The sequence below is a fragment of the Pollachius pollachius genome (genome assembly GCF_949987615.1).
Source record: "Pollachius pollachius genome assembly, chromosome: 20".
Lineage (NCBI taxonomy): Eukaryota > Metazoa > Chordata > Actinopteri > Gadiformes > Gadidae > Pollachius > Pollachius pollachius.
Genome location: NC_136953.1, coordinates 519,381 through 535,697, shown reverse-complemented (window position 1 = coordinate 535,697; position 16,317 = coordinate 519,381). Strand labels below are relative to the sequence as shown.

Sequence of the window (16,317 nt, the reverse complement as noted above, 5' to 3'; positions counted from 1 at the left end):
TACTCTAAAAGAGTATCAAGGTCAATTCCCTCCTCCTTCCCTCCCACCCTCTCCCATCACCTCCCCACCACCACCTCCTCCTTCACCATCTCCACCCTAACCCTAACCCTCTTCCCTGACCCCCCCTCCAACGCCACCCTAACCCTCGTCTCCCACTCCCCCCTCCCAGGCGCTGGTGGGGGAGAAGTACGGCAGCCTGCGGGTGCCGGGGGAGGTGGACTCGGCAGAGTTCGAGATGATCCTGGACGCGGCGGTGGAGGTCGGCCTGGAGACGCAGCTCCTGGAGGAGTGGTACTGCCGCGACGAGAACTCGGTGCCGCCTGCCTACTACCTCAAGCCCAAGGTCCAGGTCCTGAAGAACCACCAGAACTCGGTGAGGGTCTGTCTTAATCCCAGAGAGGGGGTTAAGGAAGTTCAAAGCCAGGATGTGTAAAGCGACGAGAGAGAGAAAGTGGCGGTAACGTTAGCATCACGTCGTACACATCACGCATGAAGGCGTGCATTGTGCGTGACGTAGCACTCACGTATCGGGTTGTATTGTTAGCGGTGAACTAGCAGTACCAGGGAACGCAAATGTTAGCATGAGGTCACACATGATGTATGACGTCATGTTTTATGTCAGACATTATGTATGACGTCATGTGTCATGGGATATGTCAAACATGATGTATGAAGTCATGCACCATGTATTATGTTACAGTAACGTATCGGGTCGTAAGGTTGACACTGTGCTAATGGTTATGCTAGGGCCACACAGAAACATTAGCTTGATGTCCTGTATTATGTTTGACACAATACTTGATGTATTTGTAGCATAACAGCTAACGTGTCAGCTCACAATAACTTCAGCCCTCGTGGTCAAAGACTGCCCGTGGTTTTGCGGAGCCTATCAATGTGCTCAAGTTCATTGGGTCAAAAGCTAGCCAATCCGGAGAGGGTCTTGGGATCACATGACCAATGTTTGTGACAGCTGTGTGTGTATGTTCCATAACGGCGGCGCAGGGTGGTTCACTGGCCCTGAATGACCATTAATGTTCAGTGGACTTGGATTATAGCAATGAAGGCGAGGGATAGACATAGTATCAGTATCAGTTTGAAACTCAAAACATAAAATCAAAAACATTAACAATAAAACCGTTGAGAATGTGTAGAATATGTATATTTTATTATATGAAGACCAAACCAAAGAAATCCCCGGTGTGGACCTTTTGGGCTGTTACAATTGGAGAGGACCAAACAGCCGGTCCGAGACCCAGCCGGAGAGGTGATCTCGCTTTGCTTCCATATTAACCGTCACCCCAGACCTTTATGTCCAATGATTGAACAATCTTGCACACATGTGGGTTTGTTGTCAAATTCTGGGACTGCTGCGAAAATTGCCATGTGAAAAGGTACTGCACCAAACCAAAAGATAAACTTTGTATTTCGGTCCGGACCAAAGAGAGTGAATTAAAGGACTTTCCTGGTGTGAATAAGCCCTCAAAGTCTTAAACACATTGTTGAATCAGAACTCTATCAAACCTCATATTGTGATCATTTTCCTAATAGCTCATATTGCTTCACTTTAGCATAAATCAACACCTCAAGACTCAAGAACACAAAACCATGTGTGACATCCCCTTACCTCTCTTTCTCTCTCTCCCCATCTCTCCATCTGTCTCTCCATCTCACACTCTCACTCTCTCTCTCCATCTATCCTTCTCACTCTCTCTCTCCATCTCTCCCTCTCTCTCTCCCCATCTCTCCTTCTCTCTCTCCATCTCTCCTTCTCTCTCTGCACTTCTCCATCTCTCTCCATCCTTCCCTTTCTCTCTCTCTCTCTCTCTCTCTCTCTCTCTCTCTCTCTCTCTCTCTCTCTCTCTCTCTCCATCTAGATGGAGTCCAACACGGCGGCCAAGGCCAAGAACGACAAGGCCTGGAGGAAAGTGTCAGACGAGATCAAGGCCCTTTTCCGCACTGCTGTGTTGCACCTGCAGGAGAAGGGCAGCATGAAGCCGGTCGACGCCAAGAAGTTCCTCTGTTCCGGTGAGTCCAGGAGCTTCTAAAACAGTGCTGCTTTGTGAGTCCAGCAGATTCTAACTGAGCCCTCGTGAGAGTAGAGGGTTTAAGAACACTATGGGTCCTATTTTAACGGTCTGAAACGCAAGTGAGAAGCGCCAAGCGCAAGTAGCTTTGTGGGCGGTTCTATGGCAATTACTATATGCTATTTTACCGTCGTAAAAATGCCTTTTGCGCCCGGCGCAAATCTAAAAAGGGTTGGTCTGAAGTAGCCGTAGGTGTGGTTTGGGCGTAATGTGCAATAAACCAATGAGAGTGCCAGCTCCCATCCCCTTTAAGAGCCATGAGCGCATTTGAATCTGACGAGTTGATATTTTGACAGCGCGTCTGCAGTCTCCGATGAGACAGATGCACATGAATTTGAAACTTCAAATGGCTCAGTTTATGGCCAAATAATATGGCCTAATTAAACATGGAATAAGGTTTTCTTCCACAACTTCAGAAATACTGAGTCCTCAAATAAATTTCGGCAAAGAAAACGTAACACACATATGATATGCGGTAACTGTGGTTCCATTTAATGATATACGCAATACACTATAAACATCGTTTCTTATCATTATTGTATGCATTATCGTTATCGACTTGTGTTCCTAATATGCTTGTGTCCCCCCGTTAATATACATTGCCATGGACTGTATTATGCGTTACGTGTTTAGTTTGCGTGTGTTTAAACAGATGGACGCACACACGCGCGCCCGCATTCATTAATTCTTTTACACATACACACGCGCGCGCCCGCATTCATTCATTCCTTTTAACACTCACTCGCGGCAAAACAATGTTTTCTCACGATCAAATACTCATCAATTCCAAAAGTTATAGGCATGTACACGATGTGTGTGTCAAGAAAATATGTGTTTGCTGTACGGTGTTTGCAGATGCATTGATGGAAAAGTACAACTTATTACCGCTGTATCAGCTGTTCTTTCATAAATAATTTACCAAGAATGTGTGGCTAGGTAGATGAGAGAAGCAAAGTGTATGCGCGAGGTGCACAAGCAACATTATGCATGCGCCCTTAAAATAGCATCTGAACAACGCGCCACTGACTTTAAACCAGGTATTTCCTGGTTTGTGGCGCAAGTGATTTCTGAAACTGCAAAATAGCACCAGGGAACATTTGCGCCAGAACACGCCTCCTCCTTTCGCCGAACCGCCCCTTGGGGCGCAAGATCATTCCCTAATTTACGGACGCGTGGCGCAGGAGGGAAAAGAACGCTCTACGTCAGTTGCAAACTAGCAACGACACATGCGCCAGTGAGAAAGTCAATTGCACTGGATGCAAGATAGGGCCCAATAGAGTTTAGAATCATTGCTACTCACTCTAGTGAGACTGGATGGTTCTAGAACACTACTGCTCTAGTGAGACTGGATGGTTCTAGAACACTACTGCTCTAGAGAGACTGGAGGGTTCTAGAATACTATTGTTCTGTTGAGTCTTAGCTAGTCTAGAACACTCCCAGTCTTGTGAGGCTAGGCAATACCAGAACAATTTGGGGGTATTATTACCTGGCAAGACTCTTGTTTTATGTTGCTACTTTTTGTGCACAGGTCTGTGTGTGTGTGTGTGTGTGTGTGTGTGTGTGTGTGTGTGTGTGTGTGTGTGTGTGTGTGTGTGTGTGTGTGTGTGTGTGTTTGTGTGTGTATCTGTGAGGGACCCCAAAAAAGACCCCTTTGGAACATTCCAGTATTTTTAATTGCGGCTCTTTTTATAATTGTTCTTATTTCTTTTTCTCAAAGCAACGTCACTCTATTCTCTAATAACCGAGCACTGCGGGCTTCACACGATCCCTCAAACACAGACTTGCAGTTCCAGTCCTTCATTCTCCTTTATTTACCCTCCTTTTGTCTTGAGCTCCCTCCCTCCCTCCCTCCCTCCCTCTCTCCCGTGCCTCCACCGCTCTCGCCCCTCATTAGCAGGCAGCTATGGGACTGTGCAGCTGTCTGGGAGCTGGCGCTGGTTCAACAGAGCAAGATAAGGTTGAGTCACAAAGTTCAAATTTGCTATCAAAGTTGTGAGAACCTCCTAAATGAATCCATCTCTCTTATTCTGCTTAGACAGTGCCACCCGAATGTTACCTTCGATATATCTCCAAGCTTCTACGACCACATTTGTTCAGATGAGATTAAAAGAGCTAATTGTTTAAGTCTTTGAAGGGTGCTTATGTTTTATCGGTTTATTGTGTGTGTACGTTATTCAACCACCATGTGCCCCAGCGCCGTTGAGTTCAGATAAGGGCAGGTGTGTCACACAATGAGTCAAACTGGATGATTAACAGGAGAACAGGATGGTGGGAAGCAGAACCGAAGGTGAGACCAGACAGACGGGAACCGAGGTGCTCAAATTAAGCGTACAAATGGATTCTGGCTAGCCAAAAGCCAGCGCAGCACACTTAAATACCCACTCGCTCTTGGTATAAAATTCCTCTTTGCCAAGTGTTCAACAAAATCAGCCATTGTGAACTGCCTCACGTAAAAAAACGACATAGGAGGAAATGGGCGACTGCAACGAATGGCAGCTCACACAGATTTGCCGATGTCACTAACCAGGAAGTACATCGCCTCCCAGCAACGGCTATGAAGTCATCCAGAGAGACAGAGGAAGAGAGAGAGGGAGAGAGAGAAAGAGAGGGAGAGAGAGAGAGAGGCAGAGGGAGAGAGAGAGAGAGAGAGAGAGAGAGAGAGAGAGAGAGAGAGAGAGAGGGGCAGAGGAAGAGAGAGAGAGAGAGGGAGAGAGAGAGAGAGGAGAGAGAGAGAGAGAGAGAGAGAGAGAGAGAGAGAGAGAGAGAGAGAGAGAGAGGACCGGGCCTTCATCCTGTTTACTGGCCAGCTCTAAACAACAGGTGGAAGCTGGTTCCCCCCCCCCCCCCCCACACACACACACCCACACATTTACACACAAACACACACCAACATAAACACACAAAAACACATACATACACACACACCTACACACATACACACACACACACACACACACACACACACACACACACACACACATACACACACACACACACACACACATACACACACACACACACACACACACACACACACACACACAGAGACAGATACACCACACCGACCCCAATCCCCTTTCTATTTCTCAATTTCTATTATTCATACATCCTCTTGATCCAATTAATCAGACATGTCGTCCTATTTTAGATTTCCCTTGGACCCCTGTGGTAAAAGGGAGATCATTTTGGCCTCATTTGTCTGTTGTTGGGTAGATGGTTCCCGTCCGATGAAAAAGGGCCAGTGAATTCAAAACTGTAATCTTTTGTTTTAAACATGGTATATGACATATATGATTGTCAACATCCTGCCATTTTGTCAGTGTGACCAAAATTAGACAGATATTAAGAGTATTCAGGAGGAATGTTTTCGTTGGTCTCTGCAACCAGTAAATGAACGAGGCCAGGTGTGCGGGGTTCCGTGGAGGTCCGTCACGGCAGCAGGTTATTCTCATCTCCACTTCAGAAAGAGGATTAAGCTTCTCAGACAGCAATAGTTTACTGCCACAGTGTGTGTGGGTGTGTGGAGCTTCGTCTAGGCGAAGGTTTATTTCCACATCCGGGAGCAGGTTAAAGCTTCTCAGACACTACATCGCTCATTCTAACGCTCAAGCACTACAACGGTACCAGTAAAAGACCCAAATGTTGCCATGGGTCGTAGCAATGGGAATAACATGCCACCTTCCTTCCTTGATCTCTCAGCTCAAAACACATTGCGGTATTCAAAGTGTCAATTCGGTGAAAATTAAACCCAGGGTCTTTGTTTTGGCATGTATTCCCATCAAATAAACCCTCCAGATACCTTTTAATACTGTAAATAATATAATAGAGGCGTCAACAATCTCCCCTCTTGACACTTGGCTGTTTAAATTTGTTTGCGTCTCTATTATATTATTTACGGTAGTAGGTAATCGACCTCTGTGGACTTCCTGGCAACATGGACTTACCGGTAAGGCACGGTCTTGGAAAGCTGTCTTTTTAAATAAACTCCCGGCACGCTAACTAAGTTGTTGATGCTTCGTTTTATGTGTCGGGACCCTAATCATGCTACTGCAGAGGTTTGGTGCTATTTTGAGCAATATTAGTGGTTAAAATGTTTGCAGTGCCCCAACCAACATGGAAGCCAAACATTGCGCCGGGCAAACATTATACTCGATTTCAATGAAAAAAGTATCTGGAGGGCTAGTTTGATGGGTATACATGCCAAAACATAGACACTGGGTACACTTTAACCATCTCCAATGTCAGATTCTGACTGTCAGCAAAGTACCTAAATCCAGGTCATGGCTCACCAGTTCCCAACAGCTCCTCTAACCCGGCTCCTCTGCTCCACCCCCCAGCCCTGGAGGACGAGCTGGGCTAGCTAACCCTCTCTCTCCCCCCCCCCCCAGCCCTGGAGGACGAGCTGGGCTAGCTAACCCTCTCTCCCCCCACCCCCCAGCCCTGGAGGACGAGCTGGGCTAGCTAACCCTCTCTCTCCCTCCTCCCCAGCCCTGGAGGACGAGCTGGGCTAGCTAACCCTCTCTCTCCCCCCACCCCCCAGCCCTGGAGGACGAGCTGGGCTAGCTAACCCTCTCTCTCCCTCCCCCCCAGCCCTGGAGGACGAGCTGGGCTAGCTAACCCTCTCTCTCCCTGCCCCCCAGCCCTGGAGGACGAGCTGGGCTAGCTAACCCTCTCTCTCCCTCCCCCCCAGCCCTGGAGGACGAGCTGGGATAGCTAACCCTCTCTCTCCCTCCCCCCCCAGCCTTGGAGGACGAGCTGGACTTCGCGCTGGGCAAGCAGACGCCCGCCTTCCTGCGCAAGTGCGTGTGCTACATCCGCAAGATCGCGGCCTTCGAGCGCTTCGCCAAGCTGCCGGAGATGGCGCGCTACATGGACACGGTGCCAGGCCCCGAGCGCGTCATGAGGAACCAGGAGGCCCACGAGCGGCTACTGAAGGTGCGCGACGAGTTCATCCCCACGGTGGTGGCGGCGTCCAAACTGCGCGTGTACTCCTCCGTCACGCACTGCGACATGAAGCTGGGCTACTCGCAGGAGGTGGAGAGCCACTACGTGGAGGGCCTGTGCAAGCAGTTCTACGAGGACATGGTGGACATCATCCAGGCCACCGTGCAGCAGAACCTGGACGCTGAGACGGAGCCGCTGTACGACCAGCTGCTGCAGCACACCTCGCTGTGCCAGACGCACGCCGCCCTGTACCAGTACCGCAGCGAGCCTCTGGACGGCGTGCTGGACTACCTGCTGCCCGCCCAGGGGGGCCGCATGAGCCCCCTGGTGGTGCACGGCGGGCCCTGCACCGGGAAGACCCTGCTGCTGGCTGAGGTGGCCAAGCAGGTTAGGAGCGGCGGGGGGGCTTTTGGATCGCATGTGTGTTTGTGTGTGTGTGTGTGTGTGTGTGTGTGTGTGTGTGTGTGTGTGTGTGTGTACCAGACCTTCATGTCCTCATCACCAAAGCATGAAGACACACACACACACACACACACACACACACACACACACACACACAGTGTATATGTGTGCGTCTGTGTATATTTAAGGTGTCACCCAGATCTCATTTTTTGTGTTGGTCTGTGCGTGACTTCCCAAAAGTCCCCGTTGTGTTTACTTTGTGTCAACACTGGGCCAGTCTCGATGCTATCACCCCACCCAAAGTGCTCTTGGACCACTTCAAACCCCCCACTTCAGCCACACACCGTGTTACCAGTTCAGCCGTCACGGTTACCCCCTATGGTTCCATTTCCACTCTATGGTTCATGGTTCCACCCTATGTTCACGGTTCCACCCTATGTTCACGGTTCCACCCTATGTTCACGGTTCCACTCTATCTTCAGGGTTCAACCCTATGTTCACGGTTCCACTCTATGGTTCATGGTTCCCCCCTATGTTCACGGTTCCACCCTATCTTCACGGTTCAACCCTATGTTCACGGTTCCACTCTATGGCTCATGGTTGGTATATGGTTCATGTCATGTGGGGACCCATCCCATGAGTGTGATCATCAATGCATGTTTGCGGGAAAAACGCAATTTGCATTGCGTGGCGTACATTTGGTCATTTGCATGAATTTCCCTGTGAACGCGGCCAGCAGAAGCCAGGCCTGGTGCTTTGATCAGACGGGGCGGCAGGCCTGGGTCCTGTCAGCTCAGCTCAAGAGCTCTCTGACCCAGTTCTGCTTCAGCGGCTCCGCCAGCAACAGGGCCTCCCCGTTCTGCCTGGGCCCCGGGGGAACCGCCATCTGCTGGCCAGCGCTCAGCCAAGACTTCCAGTTCTGAGGACGGAGGGTCACTCCTTGTGTCACTCCTTGTGATCGGGTGTGCAGTGAGGTTTCAAGAGATGCCTCTCCAACCCAGCCAGAACCACGTGTCACTGGGAGACAGGGTTCGTCGTGCTGATAGTATTTGAGCGTGATGATCTTTCCGTGTCTCGTTCTTGTTTGTGCTGCGTCAAGGCCCTCAGACTCACGAGTTAAACACACCTGACAATGTGCAGCTCTAAGTCAACACTGCAGCAGGATGTTCCGGGCTGTCATTTCCTGTTATCCCCTGTGTGCGAGGGAGTGTGCCTGCCTGCTCATGTGTATGTGTGCGTGTGTGTAAAACAGATCAACCCTCAACAAGGGCTAACGCTCTCATTAAGGCTGGCCTGGATGTTCCCCTGGGTCTGGGAGAGAGGAGTGTAAGAATGAAATGCAAAATAAAACACTTGGAGCGGCACACATTGATTAGATATCCTGCTTCACACACACACACACACATACGCAAATGAACAGACATACACACAGACACACACAAGCACACACACAAAGACGCAAACACACACACACACACACATCTATAGCTCTATAGAGGGAGAGATAAACGAGAAAGAGCACAGTTTGAATAATATGCACCGACAGAGAGAATTGTAGAATTGAAAGCATATGAAATGTATTTGGTATTTAAGCACGATGACCACATAGGATGGCTGCTAATCAACTATTCATGCTTCATGGACAATATTAAAGACTGCCTGACTGTTTGCTCTGCAGGCAGGCGACCCGCGTCATTTCACTCCCTGAATACAAATGTTATCTCATTTGCTCTGAGTTGAGTCTACTTCTCCTTTGAGATTCTGTCTGCGTTGCCAGAACTCTTTTTCCTTGGGAACACCGTGTGTAAGTGTGAGAGGATATATGTTCATTCTGAATGTTTGATTTGCTTCTGTGTCTTCTATATTGGGCCCTAGACCATTGACAGTGTTGACAGGAAGTGACTTTTCAAGACAGATTACAGAAGTGCACTTTATTTCAGGCATATAAACACATAAGCCTGGTCCATGAGATTCATTTTAAGTGACTGTGTGTGTGGGGTAGTCATCTCAACACCATCCATTCTCCAAACACAGGGGGTTACTGGTGGTAGACCCGGCCTCATTCTGGCGTTATTGCCATGTGTCCAAGAATTGGAGCTACACGTCAATAACATGACATTCGATAGATGTCAATGTGCTTCTAACTTAGCCAAACCCCCTAGCCACTATCTGGTTTATGCCTATGACATGTTTGCATGTTGTCTTAGGTCTTACTTGTTCATCCAAATGACTTTCTATTTGAAATGTATTTAGTCCACATTGAGCTCCGGTACTCACTCGTCGTGTCTGTCTGTCTCTGTTCCGTCAGGCCTACTCCTGGCTGCAGACGGAGATGGGCCCTGAGACTGACCCGGTCGTCATCGTCCGCTTCATCGGCTCCACCCAGGTCTCCATGGACCTCCGCACCCTCCTGCAGAGTATCTGTGAGCAGATCGCCATCAACTACCGATGCCTGATCCACTTCCTGCCCACCAAGATCCAGGAGATGCGGGAGCTCCTGGTCAACCTCCTGGCCGAGGCCTCCTTCCATCGGCCGCTGGTGATCATCCTGGACGCCCTGGAGCAGCTCTCTGATGCTGACGAGGCCCGCAAGCTGTGGTGGTTCCCCGCCCACCTGCCAAGGACGGTGCGCATTGTGGTCTCTACCTTGCCCAACAAGCACGGCATCCTGCAGAAGCTCAGGCACCTCATCCACGACGAAGGGCGCTACGTGGAGCTCATCCAGCGGGATCGGAAGGTCTGCAGCCAGACGCTCAAGCAGCAGCTGCTCAGGGTGAGGAGGAAAGTCACGTCGGGGCAGCAGATCTACGTCAACGAGGCCCTCGCCAAGTGCACCTTACCCATGTTCGTCAACCTCATCTACAGAGAGGTGGTCCACTGGAGGTCCCACAAGGACGTGGATGACAGGTCCCTGTGCTCCACGGTGCACGAGAGCATCGAGAAGCTCTTTTACTCTGTTGAGAACAAGCTGGGCCAGCGGTTCGTCTTCAGAGCACTGGGCTACATCACCATGGCCAAGGCAGGGCTAACGGAGCTGGAGCTTGAAGACATTCTTTCACTGGACAACATCGTCCTCGGCGACGTCATCGTGGCATCGTACCTCAAGAACCCCCTGAGGATCTCCTACGACCTGATTGCCAGGATCAAAGAGGAGCTGGAGGGATACCTGGTGGAGCGGCAGGTGCGCAACGTCACGCTCATGGTCTGGGCCAACAGACACCTCCACCTCATCGCTCAGAAGCTATACCTCAGCAATGAGGAGGACGTCCATCAGATGCACAGTCTCCTCGCAGAGTACTTCCTGGGGGCGTGGTCGGGAGGCAGGAAGAAGATCTTCACCTACGACAACAACCACTTCACTTCCCTGAACATTTCGCATCACAAGAACCCACACCAACAACCATCCCATGAGAAAACGTCCTCGGACAAATACTCCTATGACAGGCAGACCCCAGAGCAGCCTTGGGTATTCCAGTGCAACCTCCTAGAGCCAGACATCTTCTTCGTCAACCACAGGAAGATGACGGAGCTCGTCTACCACCTCAGCAGGAGCGGCCGCACAGACGACCTCATGTTCGGGGTGATCATGAACTTCAGCTGGCTCTACACCATGATCAAAATTGGTCAGTTTGAAAAGGCACTCACAGACATCGACCTGGCCTACAGTTACTCTCAAGAGAAGGAGCTCAAGTTCTTGGCCACTACTCTCCGTAGCATTAAGTTGAAAGTGATGAAGAGCCCTGCTTCTTTGTCCGCCGAGCTGCAACAAAGACTCCTGCCGGTGGTCACCTCTCTTCCAAAGCTAAGACACCTTCTGCTGGAGTGTGACAAAGATGGCCCCAAGTACTGCTCCATTGTGCCGCTGCATTCCTCAATGGACGTCACCTACAGTCCGGAGAGACTTCCCCTCTGCTCCAGCTACATGCAGATCGTCGAGATCCTGCCCACCCTCGCCCCAAACATTGTTCTGGTAGCCTTGGAGGATGGGTCCATAAGCACCTGGGACGTGGAGAGCAGACAACTCCTGAGACAGATCGACACGGCCAGATCTGTGGTGCTTGGCATCCGGCTAACCACGGATGAGAAGTACTTGGTAGTAGCCACAACCAAAAACACATTGCTCATCTATGATAATCACAAGTCCTGCCTTCTGTCTGAGGTTGAAATCAAGGGGTCCAAGCATGGCGGTGTTGCTGGTGACGTGGCGTTCATTAATGGTTTCACCTTGTCCAGCCATCATGCCTTGGCCTGGCTTGAGGCCAGCAAAGAGGTCAATGTGATTGACCTGCTTTACGGTTGGCCGCTCTACCAGTTCCATTGCTGGTATGAGGTCACCTGTGTGCAATGCTCTCCCGATGGGATGTATGCCTTCTGTGGTCAGTACCTTAACAGTGCGACCATCTTTCATCTAGGGAACGGCGATAAGTTAGCCACAGTGACATCTGAGTTTTCTGGGGGCTTTGTCAAGTCCATCCTTGTCCTTGACACCATCAACCAGATGGTGATGGTTGACAACGAAGGCAGTCTTTCGGTGTGGAACACCAAAGACATCAATAACCCAAGGTTGATGGAGGATTACGATTGCCGAGGGGATGAGAGCGAAGTGGTGAGCATTGAGTTGTCTGAGGACCAGCGCTCGATTCTCATCTGCAAGTCCATGAGCATTGAGGTCCTGGACACCAAGCTGTGGAAGATGGTGGAGAAGTTCAAAGCTAAACGTACAGAGCTTTTTGTGGCTGCCGTTCTCTCCAAGAATGGCCAGAGCATCGTGGCCTCCATGGAGAACACCTCCTCCATCTTTGTGTGGCGGAGAGACAGTGGACAATGCATGGCCAGTTTGATCGAGATCTCAGGGGCTATTGTCAAACTAATAAAGTCCACCCACCACAATCTGCTCCTCTCTGTAGCCAGTAGCGGAGTGCTCTCGGTCTGGGACATTGACATCATCACAGCCATGTCCAACATCGATAAAACAGGAAAGAAGATCCAGACACTGCAGTTGTCCGGCAGGGAAGACTATGTGTTTACCATGGATGGTTCAGAGGCAATCCACAAGTGGAACTTCAACACTGGCTTCATCGAAACCATCTTCAAGCACGAGGGCATCGTGGAGAACTGTGTCCTGACCTCCTCAGGGGATCTCATGGTTACCTCAGATGACAAGTGCTGCCAGTACATTTGGCAGACCAGCACCGGAGAGAATATCTTCCGCATCAACGGGCAGAGGATATCTCAGCTCCTGATCACCCACAACGACCAGTTTGTTGTGTCCCTCTGCGAGCAGAACGCCTCCAGGGTCTGGAGGTTGGCCACCGGGCATAAGGTGTGCAACATCTTAGTCACCCTCCAGAATGCACTGATCACCACTGCAAACACTTTCCTTGTGGGAACAACGAAGAACAAACTCCTGGCCGTAAGCCTTTGGTCAGGCAGCGTGTCAAAGAAGTTTGTCTGTGACGATGGCATCACCATTATCAACTTCAAGCTCATTCCCGACTGTCCTGATTGTGTGGTGTTCATAACATCTACAGAGACCGTCTTCATTTGGAGCGTGGCGGACGAATCTGTCTGCAGGAGGGTCCAGTTGCCGACCAACTTCCTCAAGAACCTAGAAGACTTCCAGATTTCACCCAATGGGAAATTAGGTATCGTCTCCAAGGGCGACGAAAACATCAACGTCCTGGACCTTCACAGTGGGAAGCTGAGACTGGTCCACGCCGCTGGCATGATATGGCGACAGAAGCTTTCCCGAGACGGCCGATACCTGGTGTACATCTGCTTCCACAACAGTGACGAAGACGACGAGGCTGGCGTGGTCTCCAACCTGATCGTGATGCGCTTGGCCGACGGCAAAAGCATCGGCACGTGTTCACTTTACAAGACGCCCACCTATCTCTGCCTTTCCCAGCGCGCGCTCAACATAATCATCGGCTTCGAGGACGGCAGCATTGGCACGTACACGGTGGTGGACCGCGTGGACGCCGCGCTCAAGATCAAGATCGCCACCTCTAACAGCCGACAGATAGTCAACAACGCCTCGCAGAAAGTGCGCCCCAAGTGCGGAAACCACTCTTTCAAGACGATCGCTGACTGCATCTGGAGGGAGTCCACAGAGATCTTCTCGAGGGACAGTCCTATCAACGTGTCGGACTCTGGCGAGGCCGAGACCATAGCTCCCTCTAAGAAGAGCGAGCTGCTGCAGTGAAGAGATGGATATGGGCGAGGGATGTGATTAATGTGAAGGTAGATGGAGTTGTAGGGTTCCCTGTTTACAGCCAAGTATGTCCGCTGCAGATTTTCAGCCCGCTGGGTAGTTTCTAGGTTGAACACAATTACCGCTGCATTTGTCATATATTGCTTGACTTCCAACTTGATGTAATTATATTATTTTTTGTGTTACACTTGAAGACTGTTCAATTAAATCTTGTTTTTTTTTGGTTTGTATCTTTTGTAAAAAAAACAACTATTCTTTGTGGTATTCGTTTGCCATTTTGTGTCCTTTCAGCATTTGAAGTTATGATTCAAATGTCATGGCTAAACATGTCCAAAGCCATTCCAGTGAATTCCACCATTCTACTTTGAACATTTTGATCTAGTTCACGTTGTGCACATTAAGCCATAATGTGGTCACCACAGGTATATTTAAGTTTGTATGTTTGTATTTACATCAGTTGGTATTGTAAAAAAAGAAGAACAATGAATACTTGTACATATCTCTTAATGGCTGCTGCAGTTTTGTGCAACTCCTTAAAATTGTTATGTTGTGCTTAATGCAATCAAAGTGAGTGCCTGGAATACAAATGTTATATTATGTGCAGATTAGATTACAAGAATTATGAAAATGCAGGGAATTTGTAAACACAACATACACAAAACCTACACAGAACAAAATACATGGTTCATCATGGTAAAATTAAAACCGAAATGATCATTATATTGAAAAATTATTCCAATTGTGTCAATGGATTTTTTTTCCTATGATCATCATCGATTAATTATTTGCTTACATTTACATATGAAAGTGGAAGTACCTGCATTTTCCAAGGCTATGAATAACCGTATGGTAGAGTTTACAGAGCATACTACATATGCATATAACCAGTGTTCTTACTTTAGAACGAGCATTGAGTTGGGCTTGGTATTAAACATATTAAGTAGAAGTGGTCAGATTATTGTCTTATATATCTTAGCCACAAACCATTAAATCAGTCACAAAAAGTTGACTTTATGTACATTTTAACATCACATGAAATAGAAAGTGATCTAGAAAAAAAGTGTGAAGTGATAAAAGGCTCTCTCTCTCTCTCTCTCTCTCTTTCTCTCTCTCTCTCTCTCTTACACACACACACACACACTTCCTACATCGACAGCTTTAAACATCCACATATGTAGAAATTAGCACTTAAAATGTCATGAATTGGCATGAAAAAGGCTAAAATAAAGGTTTATTGTGACAACATTTGTGGAGTTGGTCATGATCGCTGGAGCTGTATCTTGCTAGTACTAGCATGTTTGCTAGCTTGTTTTGGTGGTTTAGTTCTACATCAATAAATATTCATATTCATACATTACGAGTTCCTATTCATAAAAAAAACTAAACTTCTTCCATCAAGGACATGAAATCACAAAAAAATCTCACTTTTACATGTAATGTTAAAGGGCTAATCTGTCTAATATTGTACGCTTACCTCTGTTCTTTCCCCTGGCCCTCTTTTGATCTTTTGAGAACTGTAGCATTATTGAGCTTTAAAACGACTTCATTCATTTTCAAAATCCACATTTTATAAATTGAGAAATATCATTCCACGTATTTGCCAAAGTTGTCTTTTAAGTTTCGTGTTTTGATTGGTTGACGGATGTTGGATTTGCTTTGAAGGCCTGTCTCAGTGACGTGGTGACGATTAAAACAAATATGATAGAGGAAATGTTTTATCTTTGCTATGAAGTTTATCTGAGTCCCCATAAAATATATTGGAATGCCAACAGAAGAGTATATTTGAATGTGTCCATACGAAAGTCACGCTATTACTGTATGTTATGTAACTTGAATGACTTTATAACTTCAATGTTTGCGACTCCTGGTTGACATACTGGTAATGAATGTTTCTATAGTATTCTTTGTATTGTCCAGACTGATCTACCTGTTTAGAGATTTATATTTTCATAAATGTTGTACTTACATTTTGTTACAAAGTTGTTTAACTGGAATTCTGACAGAAATGAAAAACATAGTTACAAAGCAATATGAACTAGTGTGTATGCATTGTTTGTATGAAGCCTTTTAATGTAATAAAATGGTTAATTTCCTTGCCTCCAGGACTTGCCTGATTGTAGAGCCTGCTAAAAACAGAGCCTGTGAGCAAGACACAGCAGACAACCCCTGGCCACGCAGAGTCAGCGTGTGGGCACCGTAGCTGACCTTTGACCTTGTACTTTTGTCTAGTCTCATTCGTCTCTGCACATCCATTATATCGAGTGGATTTACTCCAACAGAACGGCCCTTCTGATAATACTGATTTCTTTTTTGGAAAATAAATAACTAACTAACACATAACGTTAATACAGCACTAGCATAACGTTACTACGGAACTAACATAACGTTACTACAGCACTAACATAACGTTACTATGGAACTAACTTAACGTTACTACAGCACTAACATAACGTTACTACGGAACTAACATATAACGTTACTACGACACTAACATAACGTTTCTACAGCACTAACATAACGTTGCTACATCACTAACATAACGTTATTAAATCACTAACATAACGCTACTACAGCACTAACATAACGTTACTACAGCACTAACATAACTTTACTACAGCTCTAACATAACGTTACTACAGCACTAACATAATGTTACTACAGCACTAACATAAC

General features: G+C 47.8%; 1 protein-coding gene across 1 annotated transcript in view; it reads left to right on the top strand.

The window, feature by feature from the left end:
• nwd2 (NACHT and WD repeat domain containing 2) overlaps positions 1–13,635 on the top strand; it is a gene marked incomplete at both ends in the record, with an annotated part of 48,728 nt that extends 35,093 nt beyond the window's left edge. Inside the window, 4 exons of the mRNA XM_079757624.1 lie at positions 170–373; positions 1,875–2,025; positions 6,826–7,415; positions 9,739–13,635. Of these exons, the coding sequence (XP_079613750.1) occupies positions 170–373; positions 1,875–2,025; positions 6,826–7,415; positions 9,739–13,635 (4,842 nt within the window). The remainder of the gene's footprint in view (positions 1–169; positions 374–1,874; positions 2,026–6,825; positions 7,416–9,738) is intronic.
• Between the last annotated feature and the right edge of the window lie 2,682 nt (positions 13,636–16,317).